The 22,583-nt window shown below is 39.6% G+C and overlaps 1 protein-coding gene across 2 annotated transcripts; it reads left to right on the forward strand.

The window, feature by feature from the left end:
- Nucleotides 1–10,791: 10,791 nt before the first annotated feature.
- prelp (proline/arginine-rich end leucine-rich repeat protein) lies at nt 10,792–19,021 on the forward strand. 2 transcript variants are annotated; one of them, XM_004069143.4, is made up of 7 exons: nt 10,792–10,928; nt 15,856–16,291; nt 16,377–16,562; nt 16,647–16,804; nt 16,925–17,121; nt 18,054–18,129; nt 18,249–19,021. In XM_004069143.4, exons 2-7 carry the CDS (start codon nt 15,860–15,862, stop codon nt 18,337–18,339), a joined length of 1,140 nt encoding a protein of 379 aa, XP_004069191.1. In that variant the 5' UTR covers nt 10,792–10,928; nt 15,856–15,859; the 3' UTR covers nt 18,340–19,021. The 2 variants fall into 2 exon arrangements, with proteins under 2 accessions (XP_004069191.1, XP_011473817.1); XM_011475515.4 differs by having other exon boundaries at nt 10,825–10,937.
- Nucleotides 19,022–22,583: the final 3,562 nt, after the last annotated feature.

Raw genomic sequence — 22,583 nt, forward strand, 5'->3', positions numbered from 1 at the left:
ATGACACAATCGTTAGTCACCATGTTAGTCACATATGAAACGTTGGTTCTTGATGTTCCCCATTTTTAACTAATGAAATATCAATTGTATGTGATGTACAAAGAAAAGAGTGTAAAGTACAATTAAAAGGGCAAAAGTTGAAATAAATAATAAATGAATGACATTCGTCTTCTGTTGAGTCCTGTGCTTGGTTGCTACAGCTTTACCCCAGCTACTTTAGGGGTAAAGGCGGAGTCTATCACAGGGCCAAACACCATTCACACCTAAGGGAGGATTTTAGAGCCAGCAATCAACGTATGAAGCATGTTTTTGGACTGTGGGGCAAAGCTGGAATGCCTGGAGAAAAACAGGGAAAGAATCCAAACTCCACACGGAAATAACCCCACCAGGATTTGAACCAATGCCTTCTTGCAATGAGGAAATTGTGCTGAACACAACTCTGCAGCCATAGAGAATAATAAAAAACTCACAATGATAATCACTTTACTCCTAATAATGAGGGTGTAGGGGTGTGCTACTGACGGGACTGCTGGATTCTCCACAGTTTATTCCAGAGTTCATGGATCCCATCCTTTCAAAAAACCCTTTCGCTGGGTCCAGCTGGCAGCCCGGGACAGAACTGGCCTGACTCATCGTCTGTTAAGTTCTCTTTAGTCTGGATGGACTTCAGAATACCACTGACATTATTTCAGAGTTATGAAACGTCTTTAGCATAGGCCCACACGCTCCAAAATACCTGAAAGGCAAAATCAAGTCCTACTGATGCTCAGTAGGACTTGATTAGTGAATGCTTCACAGCAGCTCAGAAAGTCCACGAGGACTGACCTTTCCTTCAACAAATTCCTAAAGTTCTGATCATTCTTTCCTCCAAACCCGTCTTCAGAGCTCAACAGTGAAAACAATCTACTGCGAGCTCCCTGTGGTTTTGTAACAGCAACCCAAGTCCATGAATTACATATTTTGTCTTTGCAGAATTATACCTTGAATTTGTATTAAGCAAATAAAAAAAACTATGATTGAATAATTTGAAAGGTGTTTTTATTTCTGAATAAGTTCAATGCCATAAATTGAGAAAATGATTTTCGGTTAACTTTGCAGTCTTAAAGAAAATGACAGAATTTAAAATCTGCCTGTAACTGTTCCAGATTTTTATTATGAAAAACAGCATTACAATCATTTCCGTGCAAAATCTTGTGAAAACAAAAGAAAAGGTAGTCAGAGTAAAAGTGGAGGACTGTTCCAACTGCATGTACGTAAGAAAGAAACCGCATATGGTGACAGAGCACCAAAAGAAACTTTCAAGAGCTTCAGAATGAACCAAAGTAAAATACTGCAGGGCAGAAACACCACAAAGTAAACTCCAAAAACACAACAGAGCTGACTTGGTGGAAGAAATGACTGAAACTCAAGGAGAGATGACACAATGATCAGACAGAGGACAGCAAAGCAAAAACTGCAAAGGGACACCAAAGGAAAAGACTAAACAAGTAAAATTTCAAAATACTATCCGTCCCTTTTTTTCCACTTAACCGGGACAGGGTTGCGGGGGCAGCAGCCTGAGAGATGATGAACAGACTTTCCTCTCCCAGACAGTTTCTTTCCAATCGACAAAATATCAAAATAAAATAGACAACAAGATAATCAAACCTAAAAATTTGAGAACATTTTTAGGTTCACGTGCAACATTCAAAAGAATTGATCTCATAGAGGAGAAATTCAACAGTCATGGCAAAGGAAAAAAACGTTCATGCTAAAAAAACGAGACACAATACAAATCACTGATCAACCAAGAAGCCCAATACACAGCTAAATAAATAAATGACTAATACTGATGACTTTTTGTTTTTGTTGTTGAGTTGACAATCACCCGCCCATTTCCATATTCTACATAATTTATTCTTGCTTCCCACATCCATATTTTGAATGACTGTTCATTTGCATTGGATAGATACACATATTTTAAAGAAGTGACTTTTTTGGTATTTAATGAAGCAAGCAGCTGTTTCCTGTGAGCTCAGAGTGAGAGCAGAGGGAAGGACTGTTGAGTTGAGATCTAATCTGTGGGGAACTGACCCTTTTCCAACTGGAGAGTCTGATGAAGTCTAGCTGTGAAAGTTGCAGTTCATCTGACCGTTGTTGACTGTGTGCAAACCATAGACAGACTTTTTTTTTTCCGGAGTTAAAGATCAACAAACAGTTAACACCGACTGCTAAGGAGGTTGCTTTTCCACGGCTTCACTTCCTGCTGCAAGAATTATGCCGCCCTGAGCTGACAGAAAAAAAAAATGTAATGTGTTATTATTGGAGGGCTGCCTGATGGTGTGTTAGACACGCACAAAAAGAGTTGCTGGTTCTCTGTGTGCACATGTAAGTGCCCTTTAAATTGCCCTGGTGCAGCAGAATGCAGTTTGAAGGCTCCTGCTTAAGACTGAGGCTCGGTTCTGTTTACACACTCATGAATAAAGAAACAGAATTTTATGACAGAAACAATAATACATATTTCAAAAAACTAATCAATTGAAACAGTTGTTTTAGTCAGAGCCACCTTAAGTTTGAGACTAAATCTCTCAATACTATCTTAAATCAATTAAAACAAAAAGGGTATTTAAAATTTCTGTTCCTAATTCAAAAGATGTTTTGATTTTATGTTTTTTTTCATCTGATGTGGACAAAAACCTCTGAAGAAAACTCTGTAATCCTGTTCATCTTCACAGAAACCATAATTGGATTTTAAAAAAATGCCTGTCATTTAGAAAAGTTGGATTTTCCAAACTGAAAAGCAGACTCGACAAGGCAAACTTCACTGGATTGTTTGCATTGTTTTGTGTGTATTCTTTTTGTCAGATTTGATTGTTTTCCTTTTTTTATTTGCACATTTCTTCTATGTGCATGTGACTTTTGTTCTCTACTCTCACATTTGACCATAGTCTGGCTGAGTTTGGGAACTCACAGAAAATATTGTTTTGTTTCATAAACTCTGCAAACAAAAGACCCAGACACGGGTTGTACTTGTCTTAACTTAATCCCTGTGTAAACATTTTAAAAGATGGATTTTTGTGGACTTTGAAATAAAAAAAGGAAATCTCAATTCAACAAACAAAAGCAGATGAACAGAGAGGCACAAAAAAGACACAACGAAACAAGATTTGGTCTGATTTTGGTAAAAGTCACTATCCTCCTTTGAAGGTGCTCCTTATAGAACAAACTAGAGTCATCTCCCACTGATCTACAAGGTTGACCCTGGGACTATGCTTAAATAGAAAAGCAGTTTACATTAAAAAAAACGGTAGATTGATTTCTTGCTTTCTTTATTGTAAAGTACTATTTTTACAACAAGTTCTGATTGCCATCTCACTAATTTGCAACATACCATTAAATACATTTCATTTAGCATCATGTTGTACAAAAAACATTAAACAAAATTTTATTTGCAAATAAAATCAGCATGAAGGGGCAAAAGACGGTAAACTCTGAAAGCCTAAGCTCTCTTTGTCTTCTAGGCAAAAAAACCATTTATCCATTTGTTTGTTCTCTTGTGGGGTCACCAGGATGCTGGAGCCTATCCGAGCTACTGTTGGGGAAAAGCTGGGGCACACCCTGGACTGGTTGCCAGTCCATTGTAGTGCCACGAAACTTTACAGACACACCTAGGGACAATTTATAGTCACCAATTAACCCTTGTGCTATCTTAGATGACCCCACCCTTACATTGACGTGTTCTTCCTACCATGACAAAGGTAGATAAAGGTGGAAAGATTTCATGTAATCCATGGACACCAGTGAGTTTCACAAATCATTGAAGAAAAAAGGTTCAGCACACTGTCTAGTGGGTCTAGATGACCCAACTCCCAATGTTAAAATGCCTAGGATAGCACAAGGGTTAACCTATGAAGTAGGTTCATGGACTGTGGGAGGAAACCGAAGTGCCCCGACAAAACCCACGCATGGATGGGGAGAACATGCAAACTTGAGAAAAGAGTCCCAGCTTGGATTTGAACCAGAGACTTCTTGAAATCAGACACCACTACACCACCATACAGTCAGACAAAAAGCAAATGTGAATCCAAAACAATACACAAAAGAAGTTGTAAGATTACAATAAAAAGTTTGTTTGCTGTTGGACAGCAGCTTTACATCATATTCAGACTCTCATGGTATTTGTGGTTTTGGCTCGATGACAGCGGAAGCTGCTAGTTAGCTTTACAGTCCTGTTTATGAGCAGGGCTACAACATCCAGCTCTTTCTTAAGAAACACATTCTGCTCAAATGCACAATGGTTTTTGGAGGTTCTTTTCTCTTCTGTCGGGTCTGAGCACAAACAAATTTCACTGTATGCTACAGATTTTTCAAATGAAACAAATCCTTAAATCAAAGGAGATCTTGATTTGCGGAATTGCATAAAACCACAAACTTCCTAAAAAAGAAAAATAAATCCTTTAACAAACTTTGGTCTTAATTTTATTTACAGGCTGCGGTAGGGGATATGGGTTAAACAAGACAAGTGTACGCCGTTCAACATATTCTGTGGAAATTGTCATGAACTAGAAAGTTAACGATGGTTTCTGTTTCACTCCTTTCACTTGCCTTTCAGCACATAATTTAATGCAACAGCACTAACACTAAGGGAGGCTCAGAGGAGAGTGTTACATTGTGTTCAATTGAACACTTGAACAACACAAAAGGGTGAGTACGGGTTGAAGTAAGTAAAATGGAGGTACGTCAAACAGATTTTTCTATTTTTCTGCGCAAGGAGTCCATTAGTGCTGTTCAAATGATGAGTGCACACTCTTTGCGTGCAGCCTGACTGTTAGAAATTAGGAAATTAGACAGTGTAGTCTGTTTAGGCATAATACGGACATCCTACAGGTACTTAGGTATTACCCTTGTGTGAGCAGCATATGCGCCAGGTTAGTAAGGGGTCAGTACTCTCACCTCACCATTGGCTTGAATGTGGCATAAGGACACACCGTACGACAGTACTACCTGTAGGTCACAAGTGCATACGCAACTTACATTGTCATTACAGATACTTATGCACGACAATGGTAGTTTCCATTTTTACTGCAAGACATACCTGCGCTCCTCCTAAGATGCAACCGCTCATCTCTACAACATTCTATGGGTTCGGACAATCCAAAAACCAACAGCACCTATTTGGGTCAATCCCTGTATGGGTGCAAATCACAAAGGTATTACACAGTTTTGTATTTTACTCTTAAATAAATGTAATTTATTGATCCAAATGTCACTATTTTGTTTTGTCTGATCATATCTGGCCTCAAAGGTAAAATAGGCAGCAGACTGGTTTGAGATGGACTTTAGTTTCCCACATGTCAACTATATTAGCTCAATGAGAGAAGAAGGTTCCACCTCCAATGGAATCGGTCAGAACGTTTTATTTATTTTTTTACCAACAAAGAACACTAAGAAACTCATATGTGAGGCAGATGCAGCGTTTTTAACACAGAACAACACATGCAGACAGACACACACACTTCACAAACACCTTTTACTCCTCACTTTACTGTGCATATCGGTCTTTTAAACATGAGTTTAAAAAAAAATAACAGTCTTTGCAGACATTCCTTTCCTCCATATTCAGTGAAACAAACTGTTGGTTGATGAGCTGATCCCGAAGAGAAAAAAATGGATTTCCAGCATGTGGAAAAGATTTGTTTGAGACGCAGAAAACATTTTTGTTTCCCTTTACCTCAGCGCCAACAATATTTATCACTAAATTGACACTAAAGTCTGTCTGTAAACAGAGATAGATAGATAGATAGATAGATAGATAGATAGATAGATAGATAGATAGATAGATAGATAGATAGATAGATAGATAGATAGATAGATAGATAGATAGATAGATAGATAGATAGATAGATAGATAGATAGATAGATAGATAGATAGATTAGATAGATAGATAGATAGATAGATAGATAGATAGATAGATAGATAGATAGATAGATAGATAGATAGATAGATAGATAGATAGATAGATAGATAGATAGATAGATAGATAGATAGATAGATAGATAGATAGATAGATAGATAGATAGATAGATAGATAGATAGATAGATAGATAGATAGATAGATAGATAGATAGATAGATAGATAGATAGATAGATAGATAGATAGATAGATAGATAGATAGATAGATAGATAGATAGATAGATAGATAGATAGATAGATAGATAGATAGATAGATAGATAGATAGATAGATAGATAGATAGATAGATTAGATAGATAGATAGATAGATAGATAGATAGATAGATAGATAGATAGATAGATAGATAGATAGATAGATAGATAGATAGATAGATAGATAGATAGATAGATAGATAGATAGATAGATAGATAGATAGATAGATAGATAGATAGATAGATAGATAGATTAGATAGATAGATAGATAGATAGATAGATAGATAGATAGATAGATAGATAGATAGATAGATAGATAGATAGATAGATAGATAGATAGATAGATAGATAGATAGATAGATAGATAGATAGATAGATAGATAGATAGATAGATAGATAGATAGATAGATAGATAGATAGATAGATAGATAGATAGATAGATAGATTGAACAATACTTTGATGTAGAGCAGATTCATTTCCGGCACTACGGCACTAGTGCTCATAACCATCCATCAAAGGAGACGTCGGCGTCTTATTCAGGCCACAGAGCGGCGAGCTCCTCCCATGTGGGAGCAGCTCTAGATGAAGCCATTTTGGGAAATGGTGGTTGGTGATTTTACAGAGGAGCTGTGGATCCAACTATTCCGCATGACACGCTCATCTTTTGATGAGCTGTGATGCTGTGGGACCTCCTGTGGCACTTGCTGTGCAGCCAGTTCCTACCAAGAAGTGCATTGCCATCCAGTTGTTGGTCATGTGACTGATCTAATTAGATAAAAAGTGTTTCCATTGCAGTTTTGTGAAATATAATTTCAATACGCTTCAAAAATCACCTCCTCCAAGCACAAAAAGTTTTTTTGTCTTGTTTCCAATAGGCAAATTTATTACCGCAAATTCAGTTTGCATAATTTCATAGTCAATAGAAACGCAGCTACTGGCAGATCAAAAATGAAAACATCTGACTCTTCCAGAGAGGATTACTAAAGCACTTTTGCGTTCAAAAGTTGTTTTGTCATATTTTTACATTATTGCCTTTTAGAGAATAATGATTGAGAAAGTCATTCCATGTGTGACTGAAGCATGCTGTAAGCTGTGAGTCTGTCAGGGCAAGAATTTGGATGAGACTCCCTAACAGATGGTTTTTTTCCAGCGACTCACTTAACTCACTTGAAAAGTATTTGTCAGTTGATTGCATATGGACCATGACTCCAGATGAAGTGATGTCAGTCTCATCGGCTTCACTCTGGGAGCCACAATGACCGGTGGTGTTCAGTGAGCCATGCTCCAGGACTGGAGAAGCCACACACTGATAAGGCTCTGCATGGAAGGCATTGATTGAATTACAGCAGATTCACTTGTGATGAAACCACTGATTCTGTGCATACAAATTGCATAATATTACACTGACTAACATGTGTGTAGGAATCTGTTGCTACTTTACAACAAACTGGGGCAAAAAAGTCAAATAAATGTGGATACTCCAACCATTCCTCCAACCATGGGAACATTCCTGCCCCAAAGAAGTGAGCAGTTTCTTTGGAGCAAACAGCTTTTTAATTCAAATCACTCTGATGACAGAACAGACCGTTCCTGGAAGGTTCCCAGCTTATCATAAGTCGTTTTGGGCCCGTGCCTGTGGCTGTTTAGCTCCATCTGCTTGGAAATCAGCAGCGTCAGTAAGTAACAGTATCAGGGGCAGCTGCCTAAAGAATTTCTGCAGTGAGAGCAAGTTCCAGACTATAAATATGTATGATTTTTTTCAATCAGTAGGTGAATCTTGAACACAAAATTAACCTTTATCTGATCCTTTCTTTCAACCTGTTTGCACATGATGTGAAATAAATATGCAATGCTGCCCTGACGCCTCACTGTAAAGACTATTACTGGACTGTTGGAAATTTTCTTATATTAAAGACTAAACGGTTACTCATTGCCTGATAAGGTGCATTTTTTAATCAACTCTTTGTTTTTGTAAGTTAACCTGCTAAACTGTGGTTCATAAATCTAAATTTGTCTGACTGTGAACTGCTATTTTTTCCTTCTACCGTATTTTCCGGACTGTAAGTCGCACCGGAGTATAAGTCGCACCAGCCCAAAAATGCATTATAAAGTAGAAAAAAACACAGATAAGTCGCACTGGACTATAAGTCGCATTTTGACGGGAAATTTATTTGACAAAATCTAAGACCAAGAGCTAATTACTTGCACAACCTCATATGACACAATCATAGCAGACTGTTTACCTCATAATTTCCCAGTAATTCTTTCTCATACTTATTTATTTATTCCTTTCATGAAGCATCTTTGGCCAACTAATACTCTGTTTTCATCCTGTATTTGTAGAAACAGTGGTCATTTTTATTGCATTTCTGAATCTATGAAATCATTGGAAAATAGAATATTATGTTTTTAGCCTTCAAGATCTTACTGTAAAAAAAAAGGTTTGCTGATTCTCTGAGTCACTTAACATACTCTTAACACTTAACATACCTCATACATCAAATTGACCCAGGAGCATCATCTCTGTTCCTCACAATTGAAAATAACAGGAGGGTTAACAATGTATTTATTTTAATTTATTTCTAATATAAGTCGCTGTGGAGTATAAGTCGCACCCCTTGCCAAACTATGAAAAAAAGGGCGACTTATAGTCCGGAAAATACGGTATTTTTTGTCAATAATGCTTAATCGCCAAAGTTATTTCCACAATCTCAAGCCAAAATAAATATTAAATTTCACATTTAGTGAGAATTAACTCTTTATAATCCTATATCGATGTTCTAAACCTTAAACTCCAAAGCATCCCTTAGCAAAAAGCACTCTATTTAAGTGTACTCCAAGTAGTCTATACTAAAAGTGAGGCAGAATACTTAAAGTTTACTTTTTATATGCTATCCAAAAATTTGAAACCTAAAATGTTCCTATTTGTCTAAAGTAGCATTCAGTTAAAATACTTCCAACACTACATGTACAAAGTCCATATTATACTTGCTATACCTATACTTATACACAACAGTGCTTAATAGAATAAACATAAAGTACACTACTTTTTGCCAGAGTAGATTTAGCTTTCAAGATGAACACATTTGTAACATTTTCATTTCAATCATAACTCAAAACATCTTAATATTCTCATTAAATAATAATTGTTTTTTCACTTCATCCTAAATAGATTTATGCAGATTAAAAGTACATTTCTGATCTGTTGGTTGTTGTTTGAATTAAATCTGATGAAAATGATGAAATCTGTTTTTTTTTCATGGTCATATTTTATAAATTCAAAACAAATGTCCTGCTTTTGTTTGGTGATGTTTTTAGTTTCCTGTTTTAATGAGTAGAGAAGATATTCGATGTAGTTTCTGTGTGAATGACTTTGTGTCATTTTCCCACAGTGAGTTCATTATTGATTACATTGACTATTTTTGTTTGTTATTTGTGTCTGTGCACATTGTCAAAAATGATGGCTTTAAATTCCTGTTTAATCTTTTGATAGTGTTTAGTCTGTCTGCTTCTTGTCTCACTGCCAACAATTTTTTTGTTGATTATCGTTTATTTAAGGGGGGGGGGGGGTCCGTATTTAAGTGCATTTAAAGTCTTCTTTTAGATTCATCTCATGTTTTTGAGCTTTTACAGGAAAATAAAACAAAAAGTCAATTACAGAACAAAGTGCAAGATAAAGGTTTATGCAGCTAACTGCGGTGAGTGATCCGTGAAAATGTGTTCCTGCTTTCTTTTAAATATTTGCTGACATCATAAAAGAGAAAAAGCTCCCACCCAAAATGTCACACTGAATAAATGTAGCACTTTTCTCTTTAATCCCATTGTTCTATTGTAAATTGGGATCAGTCTGGTCCAGGTTCTCATCCCAGTGGAGATCAGCCTCCCAGACCTGACGACTGACTGTGTTGGCAACGGCGGGAACAGTCACAGTAACGGCTTGAGCAGAGGCAGAAATGTGCGTGTGTTTTAGGGACCCATCCTCGCATATGCTAACTTCATTATTGCTTAGCTGCAGCTCATGCTGCAGGAATGTAGTCCTGCATATGCATGTCCACCTCCAAGCCCCTGGTGACAAATAAGCCTTCACAGATTTAAGCTTCACTCTCCTAATCTGAGTGCCACTCAGCCTCACTTCCTGAGAGCTCCACCAACGCACTCTCCGCCGTTTTGGTTGGACCTCCAAAGTTAAACAGTTCAGGTTTACTTTGGCCAGATGGGGAGGGTTCCCTGGTGACTTGATGGGCACAGAAAAGATTAGAGTTGGTCGAAAGATGCTGCTAATGAAAAGCACATGGCTGGATCAGTCGACAGTCATCTAAACAGTGAGGAAGTGGGTGGGCGACTGAGGCGAGAGGTTTCCAAAACAGAGCTCCAGTGTCCACAGACGTTGGATCCAAGCTTGTGCAAAGACATACACATCCAAAGATTCGGTGTCGTCTCTGAGACTGATGCTTTGAACGTTTGTTGTGGCAAAACAAAACATCATCTGTGACACAGTTAGACACATGAAAGAGCCTGCAGCTCTCCGGAAGAAATCATGATTAAATGTCCCTGGAAATGAGCCGAAAACCAGGGGGAGAAAGAACCACTGTGACCTTCTGAGGGAAATGAAGCCAGGGAACAAACCCAGCAGGAAGGCTTGTCCACCAATGAGGGGAGGGCTCCAGCCCTGAGGAAGAGAGGGAGAGAAGGAGGGATGTGTAGGAAAAGAGGGGGAAAGGCAGCAAGAAGGAAAAGCACAAACCTGTGACTTGACAAAAGAGGGCAGTTACCAGAGGCAGGTAAGAAACGTATGTGTTGCTTCCAGTTTGACTGTTTTTGATGGAGGGGGGTCAATAGAGCAGGCAGAAGATTTTCAAGGATGGAGGCAGAAAATGAGGACTGAGCTGGACTCACCAGAACTTAATGAAATGGTCAGACTGTAACAAGGTGTTTCTCTGGAGAGCTCTGCTTTTCCCTCCGACACGCTCACCTTGATTCAAACTTTGTCCATCAGTCAGGGAGGAGCGATGTCAGTGTGTGCAAGTGCAGGTCTGTGAATTTGGAGTTAAACGTTTGCAGAATTTTCTGCTTTGACTGGTGGAGTCCAGTGTGTGTTTCTGCTGATGGTTCATAAGCAGAACTGTGTGATTTAGTTTCTATTTCCCCGCAGTAAAATCAGATGGATGACAATCAAGTGTAGGAAATTTTTCTGACATTACACACACAGATTGGACGATTTTCTTCTTCAAAAAACACTCATATTGCTCTGAATCTGTTTCAGAAAAAAACTTGTTTACTCAAAAAGAACGAAAAAAAGATGGAAAATTCTGCTCTTGGAAAAGTTGGCTGGTGATCAGGCATTACAAAATCCAGTGAAATTATAAACATAAATAAACCGTGGACGGTTCTCACAGGAGAACTGCCTGGAGAAATTTGATGTATGTGTAAATTTGATGTTAAAAATCGTTTATATTACTAACTTTTCTTGGTTGTTCTTTCAGAATAATCTCCAAACACATCATTTGGCAAACTTTAGACATCTAACGCAGGAAATGGTGAACTTTTATGTTTATGTAGCTGTTCTCAAGACATTAGAATAGTGACGGCAAAATACAAAGAACAGGAAACAGATCATTAAAGGGACCGCTGTGACAGAGGCTGCTGGGAAAGAAAGTACGGAGTGGAAAATAATACGTGATAATATTATTGAGAACAGCCCATCCCTCTTCCACATCACACAAATCAAAGAAAGTATGTCTAAAGAATGATTACAAATGGACTTGAATTGATTCAAATAATGAAAAAAAGCCTTTAGGTGACATAAGAAAGGTAAATTATGGCAAAGTAAGTTTGGGAAACAAAAGGTTGTCCTAAGGAATTACTAATGACCTAAAAAACAACACCAAGTGGTGCCTACAACCTTATTTAACCTTTAACATACAGCTAGAACTTTTTGTGAGGATGTTTTAAAGCCAGGCTGAAATAATCAACACTATAGCCTTACATTAACAAAAACACATTTGAAAAGATAGGTTTAAGGCGGGAATTTTAAAATATTTTAGGATACACCCAACAAGAAAAACACTGAACAACAAAGTGAAGAAAAGGGTGGGAAGAAAATTAATTAACTGCAGGCTAGTTTTAAATGAATCCTCAAAGATTCTTTGCTGACAGATCAGTCTTTGCTCAAGTACAGCTCAGATTAAAAGTAGTGGAGGATAGGCTGAAAAAAAACTGAAAAAGAAAACAGAAAGTTCCTATATTTACACAAATGCGGTGATACCGAGATTTTTTTCAGTTTCAGTTTTGTAAACAAAAAAAATGACATTATTAAACAACCATAAGTACACATTTGAAAATGTTTATTGCTTTGTCGGTAATTTCCTACTTCAACTTTATTTGCAAAACGAAAAACATCAAATTAGCCGACAGAGAGCTACAAAAAATAGTCAATAAATCATTTAAACCCATTCTCAATATGTGGATTTTTTCTTCCACTCAGCAAAGGGCGTGCTGCTTTGTCAGAGTGATCCACGTTCAACTCACTTCCATTAGTCTAGTTCCCATTTTCAGGTCAGATTTCCTTGTTGAAAGCAATAAAAAGAGAAAAACATCATTTTTCATCGAACTTTGACACTTCTCAATAGCTCTCCAGACTTTTGGTCATAACAAAGGGAAGAATTGTTTTTTTTTTTTTTTTAAAGAGCTATGAGGCTCTGAGAGGGAAAAGGAAGGACAGTTAACAGAAAAGAGTTCAGATCTGTTTTTTCAGGCACAGATTCTGGACCTGAGCCCCATTTGCATCCTGGGACCTGGTTTTTTTGGGCTAGGACTGTGCAGTACAGAGCAAAGAGATCAGGGACTTTGCAGATGATTAATAAATCAACAGGCACAGACTAAAACAGGGGCATTTTCAATGTTTTGTTCAAATTTGACATTCTTTAAACATAAGCTGTTTCATCTTGGAGTGTCTTTTTTTGCTCAGGTCACATTTCTTTTATCTTAATCATCCTTTATATGGGACGGCCCATTTCTCAGAGATACAAACTTTAGTCCCCAAGCAAAATGCTTTCTTACATTTAAACACAATGATTCTCTTTTCCCACTAATGAAAGCTTAAACAGAAACAGTAGAGCTCTTTAAATTGATCAATACTGTAGAATTAAGAGAGAATTACAGAAAAAAAATTCTGGAGTTCAAAAACAAACAGTGGATGAAAGCTTTCTTGTTCTTTTTCTTTAGTTTCTGCATGGAGGTTGAGTACTTTTCCTTCACATCTGTTGAATCCACTTCAACAGCAGGAGTGCACGCCAAAACTCACCTTCCAAGCAAAACGGAGCGCTTTTCAATAAATGCCATTTACAAATCAGAATAAAATCTAGCATATCACTTTGTAAACAGATGGTCTACAGTAGATTATAGTCTTGGAAAATCGGAAGTTTGCTTGAGCACAGATCAAAGTGCGTTAATCTCTCTCACATGAAGCCCTATTTTTCTCACGGAGTTGACATCTTGAACCAAACTGATAAAAAGAGCCTTCGTCTTTTTTCCCCCCGTCAGCATTGATTTCCTGGACCCGCCCTCCTCTTTAGTTTAGTTCAATTTCTCTCGATTTTCCCTCTCAAAGACACAACTTTTTTTGTTTTTACAAAGCAGCAGATCAGCGTCTTTTACATGATATTTTCATCACATCCAAACCTGCAGGTTCTCGCCACAGTTTCCAAAAAGTGTGCTAAATCTGTCATGCTTTTGGCACAGAGGACCAAATTCCAAGCAGAGTTTAAGAGTCTTATGTGCAAAGGTGTTTAAGCATAAGGATGGAGGAGCCAAAAATGCTGCAGATTACAGCAGAGCTGAGGGTGTGTAAGGGGCAGAGCTGTGGAAAAAGGGTAAATCAGAGTGGAGCAGGAGGAAAAGAAGGAAGCAGGTTTCCAGATGCTCGCTGGAACGCAAGCCTCTCCAAAGCAGGTGTGTCACAGGACAACCAATGAGATGAGAATGGAGTAGAAGATGAGGCTGGTTTGCTTCAATAGGTCCAGCAGGAGCAAAAGGAGAACGAGAAGAATTACATGTGGTAGGAAAACAGAGAAGGAAAAAATACATTGTAAAGACTGAGAGAGAAAAAAAGGATAAATATAAACAGCTGGTGTTCTGAAGGAGAGACCAGCATCGATGAGTCCAGAACGAAGACAGCATCAAAACCGATTGCAGGTGTGAGAGGAACCAAATCTGTGTAATCATTGTGTCTTCTCACTGAAGGCATCATTCAGTTATTGCAAAACATAAGTAAGTCAGAAGAAATTTTTATTTAAATAACATTTTTCACAGAATAAAATCACTAAGTTCCTTACAAAAATAAAACCAAAACTCTGGCACAGACAGATGAAGATATCCAACACTAACAGGACCCACTAAACGGATAAACACTAAAAATCACCATTAGACTACAAGCTTTTTTAAATAGAAACATCTTGATCTGGGTTCTTAAAACTTTCAATGCAGTCGGTCTGACGTAACGCAAAAGAAAACTCCAAAGACGATGAGCAAAAGGACAGATCTCCTCTTGTTTTGTTGATTTTTGGAATATTTAAAAAATTTTGTAACAGTAATATCTTGGAGTTTTTCTTTGCAAAGCTTCATAATCTAACAGTTTAAAATCAATTCACAATTTAACTGAAGGCCAATTTAAAGGAGACAACAAAGGAGTTGTCTGTTTACTGGTTTCAGTTAGACAATTAGACAAAGGATTTAACATGGTTTTTTAAAACAAGTAAAAAGATGATTAAAAATATGAATTCTTTTTTTCATGTCTGATGTAGATACAATGTTCTTTTTATTAAAAACACTCCAATGAAAATTGTGTTTTTAACATGTTCTTATGGCATTTTTCTCATGATGGAGAACATGTTCAAAGAAGAAGCTTAAAATTTAATTTCTAAGTATTTCTTTTTTTAAACCACTGTGAATCAGGAGTGGATGAAAACGTGCACTTGGAAAAAGCCAGTAGATTTGACATGGGTGCTAAAGTCGGCAGGCCACAAGCTGCTCCGCTCCATTCTCATGCATTCACTTGTTGACAAATATATCCCTTTACAAATGTCTTTGTTTTCTTCGTCTGAGCTGGAACCTGGATCAAAACTGTGCGACTGAATAGCACCAATACTCTTCCTCCTTTTTGTGATGTTAGATTGGGGTTATTAGGGGTTGAAAGCTAGCGGTAGAGAATGATGGGAAATGCTGCCAGACTGAAAAACAGACCTGCACTGACTCAGAGGAATGTTAGTGGAGGCATTTCGATGAAAAAGGCAGAAGAACATCTGTTTCACTCTAGCACATTTGGTGTCTGAAATGCTTCGCCTTGGCAACCTGTGTTTTTAGCAACCGAGTTGAGAGTTCTTCAAACTCATCTCAAAAATTGCCTTTAGAACATTTACTTTGATTACAGATTGAAAAGGAAATACTCCTCTAGCAAACAATGAAGCAAAAATGTTATGATAGTTTTTCAAACAATAAAGTTCATTTTGGCAGAAAAAGATCAGCGAATATAACAAATGGGTTCAGTCTTGTAGAGAACAAAGGTTTTATTCTCTCAGGTCATCACTCCCACACAGCCAAAAAAATAATAATCTAATTTTGTTTCATTTAAACAAAAATGTCCTTTTTTCACCATAACTGTATACTTTTCCCAACAAAAGATAAATTGTCCTCTCTTCAAACCCTTTTCAGGACGATGAAGGCGGGTGTGGGACTCCTCTCTGCTCTAGCTCTGTTCCTCCTGATGGGATCAGCGTTCTGTCAGAGACCTCGGCCAAAAAAGCCCACCAGGCGTCCAACAACCACCAAGAAGCCTTCCGTCCCCAGGCCTGCCAAACCACCCCAGCCAGAGCCCAAGGAGCCCACAGAGTTCCCCCCAGTCATTCTCGGTCCACCTTCCTTTTTCCAAGATTGCCCCCAGGAGTGTTTGTGCTCTCCAAGCTACCCAAATTCTCTCAACTGTGAGAACCGGAACATCCGTGAGGTCCCAGTCATCCCACAGAGAACTCATTACCTTTACTTGCAGAACAATTACATTTCAGAGGTAACCTCTGAGCCGTTCCGTAACGCTACTGAAGTCAGCTGGATCAATCTGGCCAACAACCGCATTGTCCGCATAGATAAGCAGGTTTGACAGCTCTGTCTTTTACTTCTATCCATCTGAAGATGTCTGGAATCCTGAAATAGTAGATCTGTACATGTCACTTCTGCAGGTTTTTGAGAAGATCCCAGGTCTGCTGTTCCTGTACGCACAGAAAAACCTGCTGAAAGAAGTCCCAGTAGGTCTCCCCTCAACTCTGGAGCAGCTTAGTCTGAGCAGAAATCGCATCACCAAGATCCCAGGTGGTGCCTTCAAAAACCTAGATAAACTGTCTCTGCTTGACCTGTACGACAACCAGGTGAAGCTTCTGACACACAACTCAACCCCAAGTCATATAATTATGAGCAAGTTTTTGCAGCAAACACAATGTTGTCTGTTTCAGCTGAGTGACAGCGACCTGGGAAAAAACACATTCAAGGACCTGAAGAATCTGGTGCAGCTAAACTTGGCTCACAATGCTCTAAAGAAGATGCCTGCCGGTGTACCAGCTGGCCTTGTTCAGCTGTTCCTGGATAAAAACCGCATAGATGACATCCCAAAGCAAGTACACAGTGCATGCGCTGCCACACAGTCGCTGAAAGCATGCTGCATCTCCCAGAGAAAAACCATAAAGGGAAACCCCTGAAAGTGTCTGCTTTCCTCTCTGGTCGTGTTGTGCAGAGACTACTTTGAAGGTTTCACTCACCTGGCGTTTGTGAGGCTGAACCACAACCAGCTGAGCGACAAAGGCATCCCCAAGTCCGTGTTCAACCTGTCCTCTCTGATGGACCTGCAGCTGTCCCACAACCAGCTCAGCATGGTTCCTCACTTCAACAGTCACCTGCAGCACCTTCATCTCAACCACAACAGCATTGAGAGTGTGTAACCCCTCCTCAACACAGTCGGCATCTTTCTCTGCATTTTTTCATGTTGATTCTGTTGCTGACCATTTTGTGTGGGGGGGCAGAAAACTCTGGAAAGGGTGGCAAATGAGAACAGCAGAGTTGAAGGCCATTACAAATGAAAGGATCAAAAATACCTATTTTAAACAGTTTTATAATTTGTATTATTAGTAAAACAGCAGTTTATATAGCTGAAGTGCTGTTAAAAAATATTGCTTTTGTTATTTTTGCAATGCTTAAAAAAACCTGTTTCACAATCTTAGATGATAGTAAAATTGACTTAGAAATTGGGGGGCAAAACTTTTTGCTGAGGGGGCAGCTGCCCTCCCTTGCCTCCCCAGTAGCTCCACCGCTGGTTGTTGGGTAATTTATATCTATTTTTCAAAAGATTATAACCAGTCATTCTAACAATGAAACCTGAATACAGTAACTTGCATTTTCATAAAAATCATTTTCTCACATTTAGAATTGTGTTGCTTTGTTTAAATCGTTTTGTTGTATAATTTGTTTTTTAACCAAAAGTCGTTTCTTTTTAGAAACACTTTAACTGTCTTAGATGACCCCACCCTTACTTTGACCTGTTTCCCTACCATGAAAAAGGTGGATAAAGGTGGAAAGATTTCATGTAATCCATGGAAGAAAAAAGGTTCAGTGCACTGTCTAGTGGGTCTAGATGACCCAACTCCCAATGTTAAAGTGCCTAGGATAGTTAATTCTTTACATAAATATCCATTATTTGATGTAGAAATCAAGCTAAAAAGTTGCCAACAATTTACATGAACAAAGTCTTTTTGTTGGCCCACATGTTGGCCCCCAAACATCAAAAATAATAAGCAACCCACGCACACACAAAAATGCTAATTTACAAAAATCAGTTGTAAAAACAGCTCTCATGACTGTTTTGACAGGCATCAATGGCACTGAGATCTGTCCATACAACCTGCATTCGGACCCGAGTGACCCTGATGTTCTGCCGAAGCTGAGGTAGGTCACGCACACTAACTCATAAAACTTTAAACTGACAACAGAACCTGCCATTTATCCAATGTGCCACTGAGCCAAGTCACTGTGCAGCATGGTGAGGACCTGTTCTGTCACTCCAGGTACCTACGCCTGGATGGAAACCACTTGAGTCCTCCCATTCCGATGGATCTCTTCATGTGCTTCAGACATCTTCATTCCATCGTCATTTAGAAACGTGTACGGAATCCACAAGTACAACTGAAGTCATGACAACACGTGTTTAGAGAAGCATGTTATTCCCATAGCATGCATGTTGCAGAACAAAGAAAAAAACGTGACAGCTGTGTCGTCGTTGCTAGAACTTCAACATTAGACCACAAATTGAAAAACAAAATCAAAGCTCCAGATTTATTAAAGACCAGCAGCTCATCTTGTTTTTTTGTTTTGTTCATTTTTTTTAAATATAATGTGCTGAGAGAGGAAAAAAGGTCTGAAAATACAGGTACATTGACACACTTGCTAATGACAGAAAGAGGTAGTTGTGTTTGATCTAATCAGAGAGAACAGAGAAGGACAGACCTGCACATGATGTCCAAATATCCCAAATAAAACATAACTACCATGTAGTTGAAACTGTCCCCAATGTTCCTGGGATTTTCAAAGGGCTCCATGTAAAGACAAAAATACTTTTTCTTCTTTTTTTCACATCTTTCTGTATATTATTACTCTGTATAAAGATGCTCTGTACAAATAATGAAAAGTAAAAGGTTTCTTTGATCATTAGATAAAGTTTTCTAACTTAAATTTAGTTCATCTCTGATATTCTGTACATAAAGCCCTTTTTCTTGTTTAAGGTAGGATCTGTTCCTGACACCCACCCTCACTGAAGAATAAAGGACTATAAGCAAGAAAATACATTAGTACTGTTTTTACAGTCTCCAAGTTCCATGTGATCATTTAACAGACGGAAGTTAACTTTTTAGTGTGCTAGACTATGATCAAAAGGACCAAAGTCTTTATGATTGTGTTGTGGTGTTACCCTTGCCTTTGGGCTTCACACCCAACAGGCTTTGCAGTTGCTGTGGGCGTGGTCTGATTCTGTGTTTATATATAGGATGATTTGCCCCCTTTATTTTAGTTGTTGGCATATAATTGAATAAATCTTCACGTATTAATCCAGTGAAAGTTTTGCGTCACCTTTGACAAAAGTGGTATTTTTTGATGGTTCACGTTATACTATGACTATGTATGAGGAGGCCTAAATTAGACTATAATGTCAATTTCTCTTATTTTCTCCAGTCAATTTTCTTCAAACCTGCTGAGATGATCATGAACAACATTACCAACAATAATCCAGAGAAAGTTTTGCCTCATCTTAAATGAAGCAACTTGGGTGATATTAGCGCTTTATACCGTCTTTTCAGCTCTTTTCAGCTCTCTGGGCGTGTGTACCGTAAACTATGATGTTTACGTTTATCAGTTTATCAGTGGTTTGGAAGGAAAGCAAAGCGCCGTGTCCCGCCATGTGCGTTTTAGAGTTCGGGAAACGCCGCAGCCGCCACTCAGTTGCAGCTGTGAGTGCTGGCGAACGCGGAGAGCTGCTGTTTGTCACAGACTCTTGCTCCGGACGTCGTTTCTTGGTGGACTCTGGCGACCAGAAAAGTTTGGTTCCCCCCTCCGCCTCAGAGACGTCCACCGGTGGACCGCCGCTGTGTGCAGCTAACGGATCTGCTATTGGGACTTTTGGGACCATAAGGACAACTATTTTCATGGACGTATGTTCAGTTGGGAATTTGTTGTCACCTCGGTTTCTGTTTCCATTATCGGTGCGGACTTTTTTGTATGCACATAGTTTGTTAGTGGACTTGGCTAACCCCAATCTGGGCCTGTCATGCACGTGCATTTTTTGTCATGCGATGACGTTTTTCAGAGTTTATTGGCTGAGTTTCCGTCCTTGACCACTCCCGCTTTATCCTCCACTGTGGCTAAGCACGGAGTGGAGCATTTCATCCCCACTAAGGGCCTGCCAGTTTTTGCACGAGCACAGCGCCTCGATGCAGCAAAACTCATCATCGCTAAGGAGGAGTTCTCCACCATGGAGAGTCTGGATATCGTGAGGCGCTCTAACAGCCCCCGGGCGTCGCCCTTCCACATGGTGCCCAAGGCAGATGGTTCCTGGCGCCCGTGCGAAGACTTTCGCCATCTGAACGACGCGACAACACCTGACCGTTATCCCATTCCCCACATTCAGTATTTCTCAGTTCGTTTGTACGGCACCTCAATTTTTTCTTAAGTGGACCTGGTGAACGGTTACCATCAGGTTCGGGGCCGGGCCGAAGACGTGCCCAAGACTGCGGTGATCACTCCTTTTGGACATTTTGAGTTCCCGGGCATGCCCTTCGGTCTTAAATGTGCAGCCCAGACTTTACAAAGGTTGATGGACTCGGTGCTATGCGGTCTCAAGTTCGTGTTGGTCTATCTAGATGACATTTTGGTGGCCAGCCCCTCCCCTGAAGAGCATCTCGTGCACCTAAAGGAGGTTTTCCAGCGGTTGGAAACCCACGGCGTGATTGTTAACCCAGCTGGTTTGGTGTGTCAGCCATTGATTTTTTTGGGTAATCGAATTTCGGCACAGGGTGCGGTTCCTCTTCCCACCAACGTCCAGGCCGTGGCAAAATGTCCCCGTCCTGCAGTGGTTAAGTCCCTACAGGAGTTCTTGGGGACGGTGAACTTTTAGAACAGGTTCATTTCCCGGGCCGGCCCCCTTTTACAACCGCTTTATGACGGCTTGCGTTCCAAGAAAGCCACAGACCCTGTGGATTGAACACCAGACCGCATTGCTGCATTTGACGGAGCTAAATCAGCCTTAGCAAAGACCGCTCCCCTCGCGCACCCAGACCCAGATGCTGAGATTGCGCCAACTACCAACGCTTCAGACATAGTAGTTGGTGCTGTGGTAGAGCAGCGAGTGGCGGACGCTTGGTAGCCCCTTGCATTTTTTAGCCGCAAGTTGCAGACTCGGGAACGCAAGTATAGTGTTTTTGACCGCAAGTTGATTTCTCTCCATTTGGCAAATCGACATTTCCGTTTTTTTCTGGAAGGACGTTCTTTCGTTGCCTATGTGGATCATAAACTACTTATGTTTGCCATGGCTCAGGTGAGGGAACCTTGGTCTGCGCGCCAACAGCGCCATCTGGCAGCCATTTCAGAGTTTACGACTGACATACGTCACGTTGCCGGAAAGTCCAACACCGTTGCAGACTGCCTCTCACGCTTGTTGGAACTGATTTTTCTGCTATGACCGCTGAGCAGCCTGGTGATGCAGACATTCTTGCCCTCCGCTCTGGTAGTTCGGGCCTCAAGCTTGAGGAGGTTGTGTGGCAAGATGGCGGTCTTACTCTCCTGTGTGCCGTTTCCACAGGATGGCCTCGGCCGGTAGTTCCTGCGAGATGGCGGCAACGCGTTTTTGAATCTGTCCATTCCCTTTCGCACCCAGGTATATGTGCGTCAGTGAAGCTGGTTAGTTCCCGTTTTGTTGCCAGTCCACTCCAGGGTCACACACAGACCTAAGGAACGTTTTTGGGTCGCCAATCAAACAACAAAGCATGTTTTTTGAATAGGATAAGATGCCTGAGTACCGGGAAAAAGCCAACGCATGCACAGTGTTACGTCCCAGGACGTTTTTTTCTTTGTTTGTTGTTTCCTTTTTTCCTTTCTCCTTGCAAATGTCAGTGTGCTGCTGCTGGGCTGCGATTGGTGTGGTGCTCCAGCACCAGGAGTGGATTGGCTCCTGGAAGTCACACCTGGAATCACACCTGCTATGAAGGGAACCAGGAAGAAGACCCGAGGAGTCTCATTTGACATCTCCCACCTCTCCCAAAAACCAGCTATATGGAGTTTAGAGTTGTAAAAGTGGACTGCCATTTATTTTGAAACATGTTTTTCTCTTGTTTTTGTTATGTTAGGGAGGTAAGTTATTGTCTTTTATTTTATTTTGTTTAGCTAGGTAAGATTTGGGTTCTTGTTAGGTAGACCAATTTTTGTTTGTTAATTTGGTCTTGGTCCACTCTGAATAAATACTCCAGCTTTTACGGGTTCAACCAAATAAAATATCTTGACCTGCTTTAAGTGTGCTGGATTTTGAGACTGGGGGAATATGGGGTCTTCTCCCTGTGAGCCCAAACCACAGATTAGCCTAAAATGAGAAGAAATCAATCAAAACATGCATTCATGTCAGTGCTATTTTGTAACTCCTGCTGACACGTGAACGCACCTGAAAATCAAAGTACTGTACTCCTGACGTCATACAAGGGGAAAAAAGTTTTTCTTCTGACACTTAACTCTTCCACCTCAAAGAGAATTTTCTCCGGAGACTCCAGCTTATGTCCTCATGCATTTTTCCGTGACGATCGTAAACAGATAAACTTAAGTGTCTATGTATTTATGAACCAGTAAAGTATTTGGTTTTAAACACA

Source organism: Oryzias latipes, chromosome 5 (assembly GCF_053564925.1).
Source record: "Oryzias latipes strain Hd-rR chromosome 5, Olatipes_Hd-rR_3.1".
In the NCBI taxonomy this organism is placed as follows: Eukaryota; Metazoa; Chordata; class Actinopteri; order Beloniformes; family Adrianichthyidae; genus Oryzias; species Oryzias latipes.

Excerpts from the sequence above, each read along its gene's own strand:
- prelp (XM_004069143.4), top strand. The coding sequence starts at position 15,860 with ATGAAGGCGGGTGTGGGACTCCTCTCTGCTCTAGCTCTGTTCCTCCTG. Across the intron at positions 17,122-18,053 it reads CAACCACAACAGCATTGAGA|GCATCAATGGCACTGAGATC; the intron begins GTGTGTAACCCC and ends CTGTTTTGACAG. Across the intron at positions 18,130-18,248 it reads GATGTTCTGCCGAAGCTGAG|GTACCTACGCCTGGATGGAA; the intron begins GTAGGTCACGCA and ends CTGTCACTCCAG.